The sequence below is a fragment of the Hevea brasiliensis genome, chromosome 10, assembly GCF_030052815.1.
Source record: "Hevea brasiliensis isolate MT/VB/25A 57/8 chromosome 10, ASM3005281v1, whole genome shotgun sequence".
Classification (NCBI taxonomy): Eukaryota; Viridiplantae; Streptophyta; class Magnoliopsida; order Malpighiales; family Euphorbiaceae; genus Hevea; species Hevea brasiliensis.
In genome coordinates, this window is record NC_079502.1 from 95,130,522 (window position 1) to 95,150,088 (window position 19,567).

Sequence of the window (19,567 nt, forward strand, 5' to 3'; positions counted from 1 at the left end):
TGAAGACAACCCAAGGAATACTCAAAGAAATGACATGCTTCCTTCTAAATTTCAAAGAGGAAATTTGGAACACATGTTAAGAAACCTTAACTTTGTCCTTGAGACAAACTCTCCTAGAAATATTGCATTCAATTCAAGAAATAGCTCTAATACACGTTCGCCAATCATCCACTCCCATTCAATCCCCCCAACACAACATAGCTCAGTAATATGAACAAAGAATCACAGCACTCCCAGAAGTTGTCAATTTAATCGAGCCACAAGGGCAAGGTACTAACTACCCACGACATATGGGTGATCTTATTGTTGCAAGACAGAGGGAATTATCAGTGAGAAGTAATAATGCAAGGCCTTCTGATAAACACCTTAGGTCAAGATTGATAATACAAGTTGAGAGACAAAGTGGTGCTCATCCTGAAGTGCCAGTAAGTTCTTTGACCACTAGTCAGATGATAAGCGGACTGCTATATGAGGTATGCATGTAAACTTTCTTAGTATTAAAAAATTTATAATTTTTGGACATTGATACACAATTAGTTTCCAGTTGAGTTGAATGGCAAAGAAAGATCCATATAGTCAATCCCAACTAGTTTGGAATTAAGAGTTAGTTGTTGTTGCTATTTGAGTTGGGGTTGATAAAGTTTGCGTTTTAAATAGGCCAACCAAACTAAATATATATATTTTTTTCTCAAAACTTAAGATAAAAAATTTTGCTACTTCAAATGTTATCTAGATAAGATTACATGAACCAAATTCATTTGTTGGGAAATTCTCTCCTTGGCACCACTACTTTGCTTTTCCTTTATTGCCTACTCACAATTGTGGAACCTACATGAATGCAGGCCCACTTTTTTTATTATTTTTTTTATAGAGTCTGAGGATTTCACATAGGGATAGTAAAAGAACTCAAAATGATGCCTGGAGTATTAGATATAATAACTGAGTACCAAGAGTTGAAATTTTACAATAGGCTTAGCCAGGGCATTTTATCTTGATGAAGAATCAGCTTTGGGGCTGATATGTTTACACTTTCGTAGCTGTATATACTTTAGTTATGAAAATCACTTTATAGAATCTCTTTTTTTAATCACATGTAAACAAATGACTCTTATTTAGATTATGAGTCCTAAATTTGAAATTGAATGAACAAAATAATCAAGACAATATAAAGATAATATTTGATTAGAAGAATGTATAAATGATCCAAACAAATTCTAGGAAAAAGAACTTTTATATTTGTTTCTTTTCTTTTTTTTGTTTACAATTCCCTAATTTCTGCTGTTTCTATTTGTGTATATGTTCACCTCATAATTAGTCCAATATTTGTGTAGCTCAAATATGCAAACTGAATTGATTATTTTTCATTATTTGGTTTCTTCATTAACAAGTGAACCATCATCTACTTGGTTTTTGTTTTGCTTACTCTTGAAATTATCAAGTTCGCAATGCTTTGCAAATTTTGCGCAGGGGTGGCTGGTTACAGCATGAGGTAGGATCTAGATAGATTTATGCATGTTTTTATCTCAAAAACCATTCCATCAAGGCAAAGCTATTATCTAATTATTTTTAGTTTTCATATTAAAGAATATAAAACCATTGTCGGCATATCTTGCTACAATTGCATGGGAACTATGACTTCTAATTGTTAAATATTTATTTATTTTTATTTTTACTTTTAATGTAAGAACAATGGTGTTCAACTTCTTTGAATTGATTAAGAGTCGATTTATCATTTTTAAATATTTAATGGTACGCCAGGATTTGTCGATGATCAACTATACAGTGTCGCATGGTCTACCTGAAGATTCTGATCTAGATCAAGAAATAGAGGATGAAATGACCGAGGTAAATTACAAAAATACGACATTTATGGCTATCATTTTTGGATGCTTGATTTTAGATGCTAGTTTGCATTAGTTTAACCTTTAAAATTAAAGCGAGTAGAAGAATGAGTGACAAATACTAATCAGAGTTGGTACTTAGTGTTGTTAATTCTTTGTTGGACACTGCTTCCTAAATAATGATTCTCTGCTTCCTAACCTGAATAATGATTCTGTTGTTTAGGAACTAGATGAATTAGAGGAGCTTATGATAGAGTATCATAGTGGACTAGCTAGGGCTGTTATTGAGGCCCACATGAAGCGGCAAAAGTATGAAGCAAATGTAGTAGGGTCTGAAAATGCTGCATCTGTGAGGTGAGATCTGTTCAATACTTCATCCTTTTGTGCGCAAGTTGAAAATAAAAATAAACTCGCATGTTGAAAATAAAAATAAACTCGCATTTGTAATCCGCGGTCATATATATGCTCAAGTTTTATTGTTTATTTGCAATTCCCTAAATTTTATGAAGTTTGTTTAGCAAAAAATTCTGTCTACCAAAATCATTTGCAGGAGAATTATGCCGATGGCGAAGATCTTGGGAAGCTGGACTGTGGGCATTACTTTCACTTTGACTGCATTAAGCAGTGGCTGATCCAGAAGAATAACTGCCCCATCTGCAAAAGGAAGGCATTGCAAGTTTGAGATTGTTAATTTGGGCAAATTATTAGATACTCCCAGTTCACCCTCACTCATCGAGGTTGTGGATTCCACACTTTTAAATTTAGAACATAACTGATTTTTTGTAAGCGATAGGTGCAGTATTTATCATTCAGTGTACTGGGTGCACTCTCACTTACAGAATTGTGGATCCACAATTTTAAATTTAGGAAATAACTAATTTTTTTGTTAGTGATAAGTGCATCCAATAATTTGCGTTAATTTCAGAGTTTTTATAAACTAGAGACCACAGGACAAGCCATTTCTACAGATTATCTTTCTTGGCATCTTTTATTACATTATGTTCTTTTTATTTTTATTTTCTTCTGTTGAAGACTTTGCATTTCCATTCAGTCTTAAGGTTTCGTAAGGCACACATTCGCGTAATAAAGGGCTTAGGTAGCTAGGCCTTCTAAACTTATCTTTTGCGGTTAATAAACCTTGCTTGCACCTATTTCATTGGTTTTGCTATGTTTTTCGCAAGTTTATTTGGTATCCCTAATCCCTGTATCACTTCTATTTCAAAATATAAGGTTGTATTTGGATTTTAGGATTTCAATTTCAAATGTTTGATTTAAAATTTAGAATTTAAAATTCATAAATTTAAATATATTTTATTTCGTTAATAAAAGGAATTTCCATAAAAAAATCTATAAGTTTGGATATTATGTAGGGCTGATATATTTGATTGTATTGGAATGCATGTAGATTAGCTATCTGATATGCATGCAATTGAAGAAAATTTGCAGGGACGAAGTTTTGCCATAATATTAACTTAATGCAGATCATTCAGAAAAGATTCCTTCGGGTAGGCAGGATATGCCACATTGTCTTTAGTAAAATAGTGTGTTTATGGCAAGGGTTTCGGACTCTGTCCACTTGAAGAGTTTACAATTTAATTCTTGTGCACCGTATGAGTGTGTAAGTTAAAAAAAAAAATAAACATACAAAACATTAATATTTAAGTAGTTCATCCTCTTCACGTAGTAACGGAGCCAGGAATTCAACTGAGATGGTCCAAATTAAAATATGTAATTTGTAAAAATAATATACATAAACAAATATAAAGTGACAAGAAAGAAAGAAGGGGTGAGGTGAGCTGAATGTGAGAAATTGCAGGAAAAATGGGTTCTTTTTTGTCAGTAGAGCTGTGAGAATGAGTGAAGCGGCTATTTTAAAAAAAATTTAAGATTAGGGAGTGAAATTACCAATAAGCCCTCAAAATTTTTCAAAATTCCACGGGGCCAGTGCCCCCCTTGGTCCAATACTGGCTACGTCTATGTTTACGGGCATGCCATCTTCCACAATTAATAAAAGCAAATCATCATTACAATCCAGCTATTTTAAAAAAAAATTAAGATTAAGGAGTGAAATTACCAATAAGCCCTCAAAATTTTTCAAAATTCCAGGGGGGGCCCAGTGCCCGCCTTGGCCCAGTGCTGACAATGTCTATGTTTACGGGCATGCCATCTTCCACAATTAATAAAAGTAAATCATCATTACAATCCATATCCAATTACACCTAAAAGAACCTTTACATTAAACTACTCATTGTAAATATATTAGTTAGCCTTCTTAGTCTCTTCTAAATATAATTCAATATATTACTATTTTAACTACTATAAGAGTGTTTTCAACTACAAGGGGTTATAATCCCTTTCTCTTGAATTATACATTTCTCCATTTTAGGTTTTGAATATTTCGCCCACTCAAAAAGGGTTTTCCAAATCAACTAGAATTTTGAGTCATAAACCTTACATCCACTAAGGTTGAATTGAGTTTAATATTAAATAAATATTAATTATATTATAAAATTAATAATTTCTTTAAAATTATAATAATACATTTAATATTAATTAGATGTGTGTAAGTGTAGTTGGAGTGGTATAAAGCTTCAAATTCACCCTTGAGCTGCTTGACACTAAAAATCCGATAAACCAGCCTAAATCCAGCTCGGCTTACCGATTTGAGTGGTTACTCTGTCTGGTCTGGTCCAAGTTTGATTACAGCTCATAAAGTCGAAAGCATCTTTCATGTCTTTTGCGGTTGGTCGTGTTACACTAGAACAATTCTGGGCATGCCTTTGTTACAAGGATTTAAAATGGGAGCCATAGCTGTAACATCACTTCCCTTTGACACGGTCATCTAATTTGAAGGAAAACAGCTCTTTAAGTGCATGTATGGTTGGAAGAGACTAGAATGAAAGTTGAATTGAGCTGAATTTCTAATTATATTAGAATTAAAGGATTTCTACTATAATTAGAAGTGCAATGGAAGATGTAATTTGGCATTTTGTCCATGGCGAGTAGTTTTTATCCATTGCTAATAAAGGCTCTTATCCATTGTTGTCTTATAAAAGAGAAAAAAGTTTCGATTAAAGAAGAATAAATGATACAAAATTAAAAAGGAAAATATTATTGTTTATTATGACTAGCTATTATCAATATAGTTGAAAATATTTTGTGATGTATAATATGGTTAAAATACTAAATATGTTAAATTATAACCACAAGAGGATAAAGAGGGCATGGTTACCAGATTTGTTCACTTCCTTTTGATTCTGCCATCTGAGTTGCGAGTTTCAATTCACATAACATTTGTGAACCAAATACGTGAGATGGTAAAATTGAGACTAAGGATGATAATGAATCAGATATTTATGAGTATCCAATTGAATCCTAATAGGACAGATTTGAGCAGCATATAATTGAATTTGGGACGAATTCAGATTTGAATAGAAATATCTGGGTTTGAATCAATTCAAGTTTTACATGTTTGGTATCCATTATCCGAATCCTTTTATATAACTAATTAATTAAATATAAAATATATATTTGTTATAATAATTTATGTATATATTATATTTTAAATAAATAAAATTTAAATATTTTATAAAATTATTATATTTTTAAAATATAATTTATTAATAAAAAATATTTATTATATAAATTATTAATTAAAATATATAAAATTAAATGAGTTCTTATAAATTTATATATATATTATATTTTAAATAAATATAGTTTAAATATTTCATAGAATGATTAAATTTTTAAAATATAAATTATTAATAAAAAAATATTTTTTATATAAATTATTAATAAAAATATACAAATTAAATAAATTTAAATATTTTTAAATAATAATAATTAAATTTAAATAAATTTAAATATTAAAAATATTATTTAAATTTAAATTCAAATAAAATAATTTTTATGGTATTTTACCTATTATAATTCCTTAATGGATCTCTAAAAGGTAAAAGTGTTTGAAAAAAAAAAGTGTGAAGGAAAAAAAAAAGGAACAGTAGACATAGATAAAGAAAGCTGGGCGGCGCTGGAGACAAAATGGGGTTGTTTTGATTTTTTTTTTCTATGGCAAGGTGGACGATTGGCCTTTGCGCTTTTAATAAAATCTATGTCAGTGGGTGGGTAGGACTTTGTGCCTTGAGAAGGTTCTCATAAATATCAAATATTTGATTAATTTATTATTAGAAAGAAAAGAGCTTTTATAAAATATAAATTTTAATAATTATTAAGTATTTAAAGTTATCCTATTAATAATTAATTATAATAATAATAAGATTTTTAAATTTTAAATAATATTTATATTATATTAAAAATATTATATTAATTAATTAATTATATTAAATTAATATTTTTATTTTTATAATACATCCGTAAATTTAAAATATAGATTATGCCATATAAATATAATTCACGTACTGAGTAATATAATTTACATACTATATATAAAAAAGTGTATATCAACTAAGTTTAATCCTCATATATTCTATATTTTATTAAGCAGTGTATTATATATTTGTATTTATATCACGGTTTAAGAGTATTACATTTTAAGTAATTATGTGAGATTAACTAATTAATATATTTATTATGTGCATATTTTAGTGAATAATTTTTTTTAAATATAACTAGAATGATAGGTAAATAATTTTAAACAAAAGTAGTTAATTTTATTTTAATGGTAATGGAAAATAGCATCTATGTGATGTGGTTACTGCACAGCCCTCCAGTTTTTGTTTTGGCATCATTTCTGGTTGAACAGTGCCAGTATCTTTATCTTCTATGCTTCAGATGATGCATGCAAGGAAGAGAACTAACTGCTAAATTTGCTAGACACGCCCAAGTGGTTTTTACATATGTGAATTCTGACAAACGCTAGGTAAACTATTTTCCTTTCCTCTGATTTTAATACAGTTCAGTTATATTCTCTTGTTAACGAGTCACCAATTAAATAGTGCCTTTAATAATTCTTTGCAAAGCAAACATGAATTCTAATAGAGCAGAAAATGAAAATCAAAAGAAATGAATGATTTATTGAAAAAAAATATATTTTCTTTAATAAGTAATTATATTCAAACATTTTAATTTTTAATTATATATTTCTATCTTTAAATTTCTAAAAATTTATATTCAAAAACTTTAAAATCAATTTTAGGATTTTGAATATATGAAACATTAATTAATAACAAATAAAAATAATTTATACTCAATATATTTTATTATAATTAACAAAATTAGTCAATTGGGTGTTTTATACTCAATATATATATATATATATATATATATATATATATATATATATATATATATATATATATATATATCATTGTTGAATGTCAACAGTCAAAGGCCCTTGTCAGAATTCAACGTTCGTTTTCCCCTTCTTTACTTCGCATATCCATCAAACGGGATTTTTAGGGATGACTGGAAATTCAACTTTCCATCATGGAGATGACTGGAAAGTCAACTTTCCATCTTGGACAAATTCATTTTCATTCATGCATTTTATCGAGTATTGAAGAACACGCGGGTGTACAGCAAGTTGTGACTAGAATTTCTCTCTTCTTCGACTTCTTGACGTATCTAACGTGAAAACGCAACTTTGAAAGAAAAAAAAAGAGGTGAAAACGCAGCATAGGCCTTGTCGCTATTGTTGTTGAAGGATCCTTCAAATGGGTATTAAAATTATTAATTTTATTAATATTATCTTTAATCACAATTGTAAAATTTTGTGGGACTCAACTTATAATAAATTATGTGCTATTAAATTTAAAAATCAAAATTTAATATAATAGACCTCACTTTTTATCATAATCGAGTTATTTTTATATTGTGATATTACTGTAAGTATTTATCTAAATGCCAATAATTTTAATAGAGTAAACGTATTTTATTAATGGTTATTTCTCATAGAGAATTAATGATTTTTTCTCATATTTATAGACTATAAGCTAAGTAGCCGTTATATCTATCCACAATAATATTAGATATTGGGTTGTTATCTTAAGATTCCCTCTTAAAGATTTTGTCTTATTATTAACTGGTATTATTGATGTTCGGTATAAATGATACTCGGCTTAGATGCTCAATTTACGTAACGAAGGCTTTAACCTGATCAATTTTCTTAACTCTCTTCTGCTCAATCTAAGTTTTGTTCAGTCTAGATTGCCCTAGTGATCTTATACTCTATCTTTAGGGGGAAGAAAAAAAAGTTCTTTGAATTATGGACGTATAGCAAATTTTGAACACCACAGGCTCTTTTCTACTGCACTTTCTTGCTGTTTTATATATCAATATTTTGTCCGGTTCGCAGTCATTACCTTCCTAGTAAATATTATATAATTAACAAATTCAAACAATGAACTAAGTTGCGAACTATCATAAGAGGAAAAGAAATATTACGCATCTTATGGCACCTAAAAATAAATAAAAATTTTGTCCCACTGGACCTGTCTGATTGGCTATCAGTATATAATAAGACTATTATACCAGTTTTTGTAAGCCAAGATTTGGCATATTCTCCATTCCTGTTCATTTGTTCTATTAGATAATTGGAGCTTCTTGGACGCTTGGGGCTAAACATGCCTATGGTCCGAGTTCGGTTTGGAATAATCAAAATAAAATTTAAAATCATTGAGAATTGTTCTCTTCACAGATCAAACGAAATTAAATACTCACCATCTGCTTAGGGCCGTCCAAGTTTTTGTCTTAGCCTATGTGTTTGCAGGCCACAGGACAACAGCTTCTTCTTCACCTGAAATTTATCCAGTTGAATTTCTGTTCGGTACTTCTTTTCGAAGAAGTATATGCATATGGGATACATTGTTTTTTAGGAAGGAAAATTGAGTCACCCGAACAATCCTAATTTTCCATTAAAGATCTTGGATATTGTATGTATTTTTATCTTAAATAAAACAAGAAATTTTATGTTCTCATCCATTTATTAAAAGAAAATGCATTTATATTAATGCTTTATTTTTATGATAAGCGAAAATTTAAATTTTTATAGAAAGTAAACCATTTTAATAATTCTTGTTTTAAATTGAATATTTTAAACAATATTCACTCTATACAATATTTTAAATATTTATTCACTAAATTTCCACATTAATGCATTAAAAAATGATGTTTCGCTCCAAATTGCATGTTAGACTTGGACTGGACCACCACGCATGCAAGCAAGCCGGGTGGGGTGGGATGATCCTATCCCCGGGTTTGATCCTTCACATCAATATAATAGTATCGGCTTTACTCGTAACTGAATTTATTGCGAGATATCTCAATGTACATCTAATGGGGACTTACTTTAAATTTAATGGTATGTCTTCTTTTATGTAAAAGAGTTAAATCGAGAATCACAACCAATAATTTCGAACTTAAGACCTTATAAATTAAGATTGATATATTTAAAAAGTTTTTTTAATTTATTGAAAAAAAATATTTTAAAATTAACTCAAAAGAAAAACAGAATGGACTAAAAAGAAATTGAGAAAATGAGTAGCAAGTCCGCTCTCGTTAGATTTGTGTAAAATTAGGGAAAGATTTAACTTTTTTTTTTATAAATTATTTAATTTCGATTTGAAGTGCATGCCATTTTTTTTTTGTTGCATAATGGATATAAATCAAACTTAGTATGGAGTGAAAATCTAGTTATGTTCAAAATTATGATTTTTGTGGTTATTTTGTTTTGACCACTCTTGGAATGATAATAATAATCGTTCATCTTATAAATTAAAAAAAAAAAGAAAATTTATAATTTAATCTCTTAATTTTAATTTATATTATATTTTAATTTTTAAATTCTAAAAATTAATTATTTAATCTCTAAATTTTATATATATTATATTTTAACCCCTAGATTTTGATAAATTTATTATTCAGTCTTTAAATTTTAGTATATAGAATAATTTAATCTCTATAATTTTAATATTTATAATAATTTTATTCATTGATAAAATGGTTAAATTATTTTATATATTAAAATTATAAAATTAAAGTTAAAGTGTGATGTAATGTAAAATTTAGAAATTAATTTTTTAAAATTTAGAGATTAAATTGTAATATAAAGTTAAATATAAAAATTAAATAATTAATTTTTTAAAATTTAAAGGCTAAAATCTAGAAATTAAATTGTAAATTTTCATAAAAAAGTGAAAATAAAATATTAGAAAATCAAAGTAAATATAGAAAGCACAAAAAATAGAAATTATGCAATAAGGAAAAAAAAACTAAGCATTATCTAGTATAATTATCATATCCATACAATAAAAAAATATATTAAAAATGTAAAAAAAATTAAAATATGAATTTTCCGATTCCCATTTCCATGTATCTCAAACCAAAAAAAAAAAAAACCACCTTCGCTTTTAACGGTCTTTTCTAAGCCGAAGCTCGTGTTTCCTCTGTCTTCTTCGTCACGCTCACGTGTTTCTGCTTTTAAAGACTCCCTCTATATATATGCGTCGCTGAGCAAACAAGCGAAGCAAAAATCACAAGCGATTCCTGAATCCTAGTGCCCTAGAAGGAAAAATAATGGAGGTGAAAGCCAATGGTCCGAATGATGAATCGGGTCGGATACCGGACGGCCCGACGAAGGGTCGGATACCGGACGGCCCGACGAACCCCATGGTCACGCCTCTTTTAACGGATCTCTATCAGTTCACCATGGCTTATGCTTACTGGAAAGCCGGCAAGCATCAAGAGCGAGCTGTGTGAGTGTTTTTTTTCCCTTCCTTTAACTCTGTTTGTTTGCCTAGAAAATCGATAAGGATAATTGAGAAATGGAAAGATATAAACTTAGTTCAGTAGTTAAATCTTTTTGTTTTTTTGATATGCAAATGTTGTTGTTGTTTATTCTTGAGCTGCTATAATACGAGTTTTCTGTGTATTGCATTATTTTCTTCAGGTTTGATTTATATTTTCGGAAGAATCCATTTGGTGGTGAGTATACAGTCTTTGCTGGATTAGAAGAATGCATAAGGTTCATTGCTAATTTCAAATTCACCGAGGATGAGATCTCTTTCATCCGTGAAACTTTGCCTGGTTCTTGTGAGGTAAATAAAATTGAAAGCAGTTTTTTCCGATTCTAGTTCGTCTCTAGATTCTCAAATTTTCTGGAATTTTTATTTTCAATGGAACATTCAAAATTGTTTTTAAATTTTGAGAGAGGAAACTAGAATTTGCATAGTTTGAGCAACGTAGGAACATTGATATAGAAGGCAGGCAGTGTTTACTGTTTTCTCCAGTTAAACACGTTTTAAACTTAAAAGTATGAATTGAGGCCAATTATGCCAATTGCACATATCCTTAATGCTTACTTGTATCTCTCGTACTGGCATATCTAACAATCAATTTGATACATGAAAATTTGGATTCTTTTTTACATTCAGGATCATATGTACTTTATTATTTATAAGGTGATGTATGTTAATATTATTATGACATTGCGCTTATGCATGTTAACTTCAGGTGTAGTGAATGTTTCTTGCACTGTGAAAAGGTTGCTAATGTTTTTTGATGGCATGAAAAGAATTGACATCTAAGTTCATAAAGGCTGTTGGTATGATGCCCATATTGTGATGCTGATGCACCAGTTAAAAGGAACAGTTTAACTTGTACATGATTGCCACTTAGGTATTGAAGCAGCATGGCTGCCCTAGAACTAATTGATTTCAGATTCAGACTGAGATGGACATTTGAAAAGGCCTAGATAAATATCAGAGGCATCCTTTTGTTTCCTTTAACCAGGATGAGCTCTTTGCCCGTGGTTGTTCTTTAAACTTGCACCCCATTCTATGGTTTATAACTATGTGAAATGATTTCATTCAAAAAGTTACCACTTTTTCTAGTCTTAGTTCTCTCTAGTGGTAGTTCAAAATGATTTTTGAAATGTTGCACTGCCATTGATTTGATCTGTAAATTTCTACTGAAAAATAAATATCTGTCTTAGCAGTATTTACTGTTAATTGTAGGATGGCTTCTGTGATTATCTTAGAGGACTTGACTGCTCTGAAGTTGAATTGTATGCTGTTCCAGAGGGATCAGTTGTCTTCCCAAAGGTTCCCCTGCTACGAATTGAAGGGCCAATTGCTGTGAGTAACAAAATTCTTGTTTTTGCTCCAATTTATTTGGCAGTTTATCATGGTTCGATGTTTTAGTCTATGCTTTAGGCTTTGTTTGTTTCACATAAAACAACTTGTATATGGAAATATTTTTTTAAAGGAAAATAATTTTTGAGAAAATAACTCATTTTCTGCTATTTAGTTGCAGTACTGAGTATTAGTTGGAAATTTTTTGACATATAGGGTACTTTAAAGTCATTAACATGGATACATGTATGTAAAAATGTATGGACCTATAAAGACTTCATATTTTTATATTTATAAATGAATGTGAGATTACTCAAAAAATGATAAATTGTGGTTTTTATGGTTGGCTGCCATCACTGTTGGTGATAGCTAGAGAGGATCAGCGGTGGTCAATAGACTAATGAGTATGTACATATGCGGTCTCCATACACACACAAAAAAAGTCTTTTTTTTTTTTTCCCAATCTTTCTAAGCATTCCAAACATTGGAAAATATAGAAAACATTTTTTGGAAAAAATAATTTCCATGAAACAAATAGAGCCTTAGTTCTGGTTTATTTTTATCTCTTATGGTAAAACATTTTTACAGTGAAATAGACGTTAATGCTTATATTTATTGTATTAGGTGGTTCAATTGCTGGAAACTCCGTTACTGAATCTTGTTAATTATGCATCACTGGTGGCAACAAATGCAGCAAGGCATCGATTTGTTGCTGGAAAAACAAAAATGCTGCTAGAATTTGGTCTTCGACGGGCTCAGGTTTCCAATAGTTATTTCTTCTTCTTTTTTTATCTATTTTTTGTAAAGCACTGAACTAAGTTCTTTTTATGAAAAAGATCTCTTTATCTTACATATAGGGACCCGATGGTGGAATAGGAGCATCAAAGTACTGCTACATTGGAGGATTTGATGCAACAAGGTAATTTCTGTGAAATTATCTTGCATCATGCATTCATCTTCACTTCCATGAGATAGATTCTCGTAGTATTATTTTGCCTTTCTAATATTCCTTCTAATTCATATGATGATGATCAATTCTTACATATACTTACTGATTAACCGTCACATGAGAAGTTTCTTGAATCAAAGTTAATCATAAAATGCCAAGGAAATAGTTCCATTTGAAATATGATTGTCTAATACAGGGAAGTTCTTTAGTGTTTAATTAAATTTGAACATTTAAATATCTTTAAAACCATTCATCCTAGAGCTTGGCACAGATGATATGAGTCTGGGTTGGGAGTGGATAGGTGTGTACATCGATCTCTTTAGTTTGGTTCTGTATGAAAATGACTAAAACCGAACAACTGAAATTACTAAATCCATAAAGTGAACTGAACCAATTTTAATGGAAGAACCAAACCAGTTCTGTTTGGTTCATCAGTTTTAGCTATAAAAAATGGAGGAATGTACGGAATTTGTAAGCAATCCAGGCAGCAGGCACATGATTGTTATCGCATAAGCATTTAAAAACAATTCCCAAAAAAAAACAAAAAAATAGAAGACCCAATTTAAATTTGAGGCATTCAATTTCATCAGTTTATGACATATTAGAAATTTGAAGACAATAGAGTGTTTCTGTGTTAGGTTTTCGAAAGAAACAAATCACAAACCCAATCATGGGAATCTTCACATTTGGCCTTTGGCCATGCGGGTTATTGCAGTTTTGTTCGTTCTGAAAACTGAACTGAACTGAATATACAAACCGAATAGTGCTCACCCCTAGTGGTGGATATTGGTTTGATTTCTTCTTTCGAAGACAAGGGAATATATCTTGGTTTACTAGAAAACATAAAGGGTAAGGATAACCTATGCATAAATTATCTTATGAATCATTAATGGTGGTGATGTCAATTGACAATTTGTTTCATAATGAGCATGTCAAATCTGAAGCCTCATCAAGGTTTCACATCCCATTGATTTTCCTGGTATAAAACCACCAGATCTGGAATCCCTTTTCCTTTATGGTTGGTAAAATTTGGAATTGTTCTTTCAGGTAGGAGTTATCTTTCCTTAAGAATTTCTTTTATGCATGGGTTGGCAATGCCTGGTGCTCTTTTGTTTAATTCAGTTTCATAAAAAAAAAAATGTAGAAAAGAAAAGAAAAGAAAAAGCAAAGAAGCATTGTTCTTTTGTTTTAGTTTGACCTAGAGATTATTTGAACTTTTAATACCATATACTAATTCTTTAAGTTCTTGATCTTGACTAATTTTTTATATGTCTAATTCGGCAATTCTTTGTCTTTTAACAGCAATGTTGCAGCTGGGAGGTTCTTTGGGATACCTCTTCGTGGAACACATTCCCATGCTTTTGTTAGTTCATACATGGTTGGTAATCATCACAACCAGCTTGAGACATCTACCTTTGTTGTTATGATGAGTAATTTCTAAGCACAGTACTTTAAAATGATGCATAATTTATTTATATGTGCTTTGAAGTAGCATCTTTGTTTACAATGCATTCTCTTTTAATGGATATGCTTAAATTAGGATGGCAGTTCTATTTCTCTTACCCTTATTTCTGGAAATTTTATTTTATGAGAATTTGTTTTGTTTTTATGTCTCTCTCAAATAGCCAACCTCTGCTTTTGCTCTTTCTTCTTGTAATCAGTATGGTCATTATTCTTGTTTTCTTTCATCTGGAGCCTGTAGCTGCTGGTACTTGACATTGACACCGAGTCATTCTTACTATGTACTAAAATTCCTTTGTATGATTGTTATTGGGCATCTAAGAAATACCTTCATGTCAGACCATGTAAAATTTATATGCCTATATATAACATTTTATGATATTATTTCTTTGCTTTGAGTTTAGTTACTCTTTTGCCTGATTTATCCCTCTGTTTGCAGAGCCTTGATGAGATTGTGGAAAAGTCACTCCAGAGCTCTGATGGCTCAAGCAGCTGTGAGGATTTTGTCAGTTTGGTTCAGACATGGTTGGACAAAATTAAGGTGTCATGCATTGCCTTTTAGACTAATATTATTAGTTGACACAGTCCACATTACGTTTGTTTATCTAAAGATGACTACATAAACTCACCAATTCTAGTTAAAAATTTTTGCACAATGCATACCAATGAAACCACTCCATTTATTTATTTGCTCATTAATAAAGTTGGGCAATCATGTACTGGATTGTGATTATAATATGTAGTAAAAAAATGTCAAGTTTTTGCACTAGTGGTCTTAATTTAACCTTGCGTCCGTCCATACAAATGCACACCATAAAACTCTTGATATAATGGATGGCATGGCATAGCAAGTGAGGACATATGAAGTCTGAAATTCTTTAAAAATAATTTAGCTAGTTTTCTTAGATAGGAAGAACTAGTGATGGCAATGGGAATCTTGCATTAATCTCAAGAAGGGTAGAACATATTGGGTCTTATCATATAGAAAGACAAGAATGTGATCAAGGATTCGATTTTGATTGAAGTTAAAAATGGGGATGTCATTCTTTTCTGCTAGAAAATAAATGTGCACATTGCCAGAGCTTATTTGTGTTAAAGCGCCATAATCCGCATTTACTACAGATGCAGATGTTTTCATGTTTTTATTGACTGCTAATTATGTGAATAATGGCTTGTTTAGCATTTCTCTTTCTTTCCTTAATCCTTCTATTTGCCATAATTTTCAGTTTGTTAATATTTTACATGATATGCAGTGGTCAAATTCATTACGTGGCGTTTTTGTTGAGACCAATCAAAGCGAGCTTGCAGCTTTCACCTCATATGCGCTGGCATTCCCAAATAATCTCCTAGCTCTTGTAGACACATATGATGTGAGTGAACATTTTGCATAGTGGCTTATTATTCTTCATTGCGTGGATGGGGTCTATTTGCCTCAACTTTCTGTTCTTTTAAAATCACACATGCACAAACAAGCATATTTCACACTCAATGTGCTATTTTGTAACTGAATAACTTAGTTTTGATACATTTAACTGCAAATGCTCAAAAGAATGAAGTCAAAATGGAACAGATGCTTAATTGTAAAGATGGCATTTCTTATGAAGTTGGTATCATCAAAATGCTTGTATACTACTTAAATATCTGGTTTTTTCAAACTATATATCCTTTGGTTAATTTAGGCATTAACAAGTCTATAGCAGTATGCTAGTGTCCATAACTATATTTCAATCAGTATATAGCATATATGCATCATATATATTGTCCTCTCTCTACCCTTTTGTGTGTGTCTGTCTGCTGCTTGTTATTTAGTCCAGGTGTATTTGTAATTAAGGATGGCATTTACCTCACTCTATCAACATCTATTTTACCAGGTTATAAGGAGTGGAATCCCCAACTTTTGTGCTGTTGCTCTAGCGCTCAGTGATCTGGGGTAATTCTGTAACTTTGCTAGTGTATATACTTTTTACTATGTAACAGTTTCTTTTTTTAGATGATGACAAGGTTGAACTATTTCTTAAACCTTACTTTCACCTCGGTGCTGTATCTCTATCTTGATGCTCTTGGTCTTTTATGCAATAATTATTCAGTTTTTGTTAGGCTGAATCAGCATTGTGATGAAGATGATGATAACCAGAATTATTTATATGACGCATTCTTTAAATCTGTGTTTTAAACACATTAAGAGAAGATCCATTACTAAGACAAGAAGCTGCCATGCATAGTTGCATAATGCACACCATTTCAAATGTCTTGCTTTTATCTTCATAGCATGAGCATCCCTATGACATATAATGTCGGTAATCTTGTCCATATGATTAAGCATTTAATTGTAATTAGTTTTCATTAGTGAGTTTAGATGGTGTGCTGTGCAGCTACAAAGCGGTGGGCATTAGGCTGGACTCTGGTGACCTAGCATATTTGTCATGTGAGGCCCGAAAATTCTTTTGTGCCATTGAGAAGGAATTTGGAGTGCCCGGTTTTGGAAAGACTAGCATCACTGCTAGTAATGATCTCAATGAGGAAACTTTAGATGCTTTAAACAAGCAGGTAATTATTCTAACTCAAAGGTGCTTTAAGCAAATTGCATGTGTTTGCTGCTTTGGAACTTAATGAAGGCATTTATTAATTGAAGAGAGCGAATATTACAATGGCTTCATTCTTGAAATTTCTGTGGTATTGTGTTCACCAATATATACAATATATGCCGATAACCAATAATGACCTTTCTTCTGACTCTTCAGCCGCATTCTAAGAAGAGATGCTCATCTCTGAGTATTCCAATCTCACTGTTGAAAATGAGATAATAAAATTATTTGACAGAGATAAGTGAGGGAGTCAGAAACTCAGAATATAAAGGGTGACCTAGTGTACAAAGCATCCCACACTTGTGGGCACTGGGGAGGGAATCAGAATATCTTAGGGGAAAAAAAAAGGAAGGAAAATGAACTTGTGTTTCAGTTGATGCTTCATGATTGAGGATAACGGGTTTATTATATTTAACCTTTATGAAAAAAATGAACATAAAAGAACTTCAAAACATGTTGGATAACATTCTTAGTCCTTGAGGATTTGCGAATTAGTTGCTTTTTACTGTAAGCACTGATGGGTCAGTCACCTTAATGTGCCTTGCAATCCTCCCTTTGTAACCAACTTCATCCTTGCCCCCCTTTTTTTAAATAGAATGCCAATTCTTCATACCTGGAAATTGCAAGTTTTGTTCTCCTTCATGCTGTTTGCACTCATATGTATTTGTGAAGCATTGTGTTACTTGACATGTAAAATGTTGAATTGCTGATCTTCTTATGTCGAGTATTGGAAAATCTTGCCTATGTTCATTTAGTTGGAACCACTTGTTTGCTCTGCTAATTTGTAGCAGCATTAATTAGAACTTTCAGTTTGCAGCAACACAGGTAGTGGTCAAAGTGTGCTTTCTAATGGATATTTTGTTTCCATTATAATAGACATGAAATCTTGTGTTTTTATTGATCTTAGAACGTCAATTGCAACAAAAAGTAAGAAGATGAAAGCATGCAGTTGTGGAGCCAAAATATCTTAACTGGATTGATTTCATTTATTTCACAGGGTCATGAAGTGGATGCATTTGGAATAGGCACCTATCTTGTCATTTGTTTTACTCAAGCTGATTTCATTTATTTCACAGGGTCATGAAGTGGATGCATTTGGAATAGGCACCTATCTTGTCACTTGTTTTACTCAAGCTGCTTTGGGCTGTGTCTTCAAGCTTGTTGAGATAAACAATCAACCTCGCATCAAACTTTCTGAAGATGTTTCTAAGGTTGATCACAGTTCCAAGAAACTTGGATCAACTCTTTTTCTTAATTTTTTTTTTTTAAATAATGAATTGTGATTTTTTCCTTGTTATCTGTACTAGGTTTCTATACCATGTAAAAAAGGGTGTTTCAGATTGTATGGCAAGGAAGGCTACCCCCTGGTGGACATAATGACTGGGGAAAATGAACCGTCTCCAAAGGTAGTTTCATCAATCAATAAAATATCAGCAGAAGCCTTTCTGTTCATGAGTTGACTTTCCACAATTTTTTTTTTTTTTTTGTTCTTGAGAATGCTGAAAGCAGAGTATCTTTCATTGATTGTTCCATTCTTCATTTAACTATGTTGAATTTATGAAGGGGGCCACATTTTAATTGTCATCTGAACTATCAGGTGGGAGAACGGATATTGTGTCGTCATCCTTTTAATGAATCCAAGAGAGCATATGTGGTTCCACAGAAGGTTGAGGAGCTTCTAAAGTGTTATTGGCCTGGGATCTCAGGTGGGGGTTTTTTATGATATGTAGCAATGCATGTGGAGATGACCTCTATTGAACCAACTGTTTTAATCACTTGCATCTTCAAACAACACGTGCATAAGTTGGCATTATTATTTTCTGCATCTAGTATCCAAAATATATAACGAATTTGGTTGACCCATTTGGATCGAGTTGACTCAAATTATCATGGGCATTAAGATTAGCCTATTTGCAAGGAAGGTCATCCGTGCTTTTACTGTTGACAGTTTGTCTCAGGCTACGCTTAGTTTACAGTGTCTGATATAATTTTTGCGTTTGTTGAAGGTAAAGCTAGAGAAGATTTGCCTCCTCTCAAGGAAATTAGAGAGCGTTGCATCAAGCAGCTCGAGCAAATGCGTCCTGATCATATGAGAAGGCTGAACCCAACACCTTACAAGGTACTGCTAATCTCTCTTGCTAAAAAGAGTTTTTCATCAACTTTCGGTGGTTACATTACAACTACTGAAATGTTTCCTTTGATGCCAAGCAGGTGAGCGTAAGCGCAAAATTGTATGATTTCATTCATTTTCTATGGCTCAATGAGGCGCCTGTTGGGGAGTTGCAATAGGAGGATGGTGAGATGTATTGCATGGAGCAGTGTACAAAATGCAGGTGTCAAGTAATGATTCCAGAACAGGAGCTTCTTCAAATAGTCAGCACTCAGCACATACACAAGTCTCTTCACATTTAGCAAGTACCCCTTTTTGGGTTGGAGAAATCATTTTTTTCCGTAATAATCAATAAAATATTTAGTTCTGTTGTGCTTTTCTCAATTCAATCCAATAAGTACTTCAATATTTTGAGTCTGAATACAACTGGAATTGGAAGCAATAGGACAACTGAAGATTTCTGTTCGTTCGGTTTTTCCTTTAGATTGATGCTACAATTTTATAGATGCTACGCCTGAAATTAATCTGAA

General features: G+C 31.4%; 1 protein-coding gene across 1 annotated transcript; it reads left to right on the plus strand.

Annotated features, from left to right (window-relative positions):
- The first annotated feature begins 10,296 nt into the window (after positions 1-10,296).
- Positions 10,297-19,503, plus strand: LOC110646312 (nicotinate phosphoribosyltransferase 2). The gene is made up of 15 exons (XM_058154482.1): positions 10,297-10,555; positions 10,750-10,897; positions 11,816-11,935; positions 12,557-12,691; positions 12,790-12,851; positions 14,184-14,259; positions 14,782-14,883; positions 15,596-15,712; positions 16,214-16,272; positions 16,715-16,889; positions 18,004-18,138; positions 18,235-18,333; positions 18,525-18,633; positions 18,934-19,046; positions 19,139-19,503. Exons 1-15 carry the CDS (start codon positions 10,377-10,379, stop codon positions 19,214-19,216), a joined length of 1,707 nt encoding a protein of 568 aa, XP_058010465.1. The 5' UTR covers positions 10,297-10,376; the 3' UTR covers positions 19,217-19,503.
- Positions 19,504-19,567: the final 64 nt, after the last annotated feature.

Coding starts and splice junctions, on each gene's coding strand:
- LOC110646312 (XM_058154482.1), top strand. CDS start 10,377: ATGGAGGTGAAAGCCAATGGTCCGAATGATGAATCGGGTCGGATACCG. Junction 15,713..16,213: donor CTCTTGTAGACACATATGAT/GTGAGTGAACAT, acceptor CTATTTTACCAG/GTTATAAGGAGTGGAATCCC. Junction 19,047..19,138: donor TGAACCCAACACCTTACAAG/GTACTGCTAATC, acceptor GATGCCAAGCAG/GTGAGCGTAAGCGCAAAATT.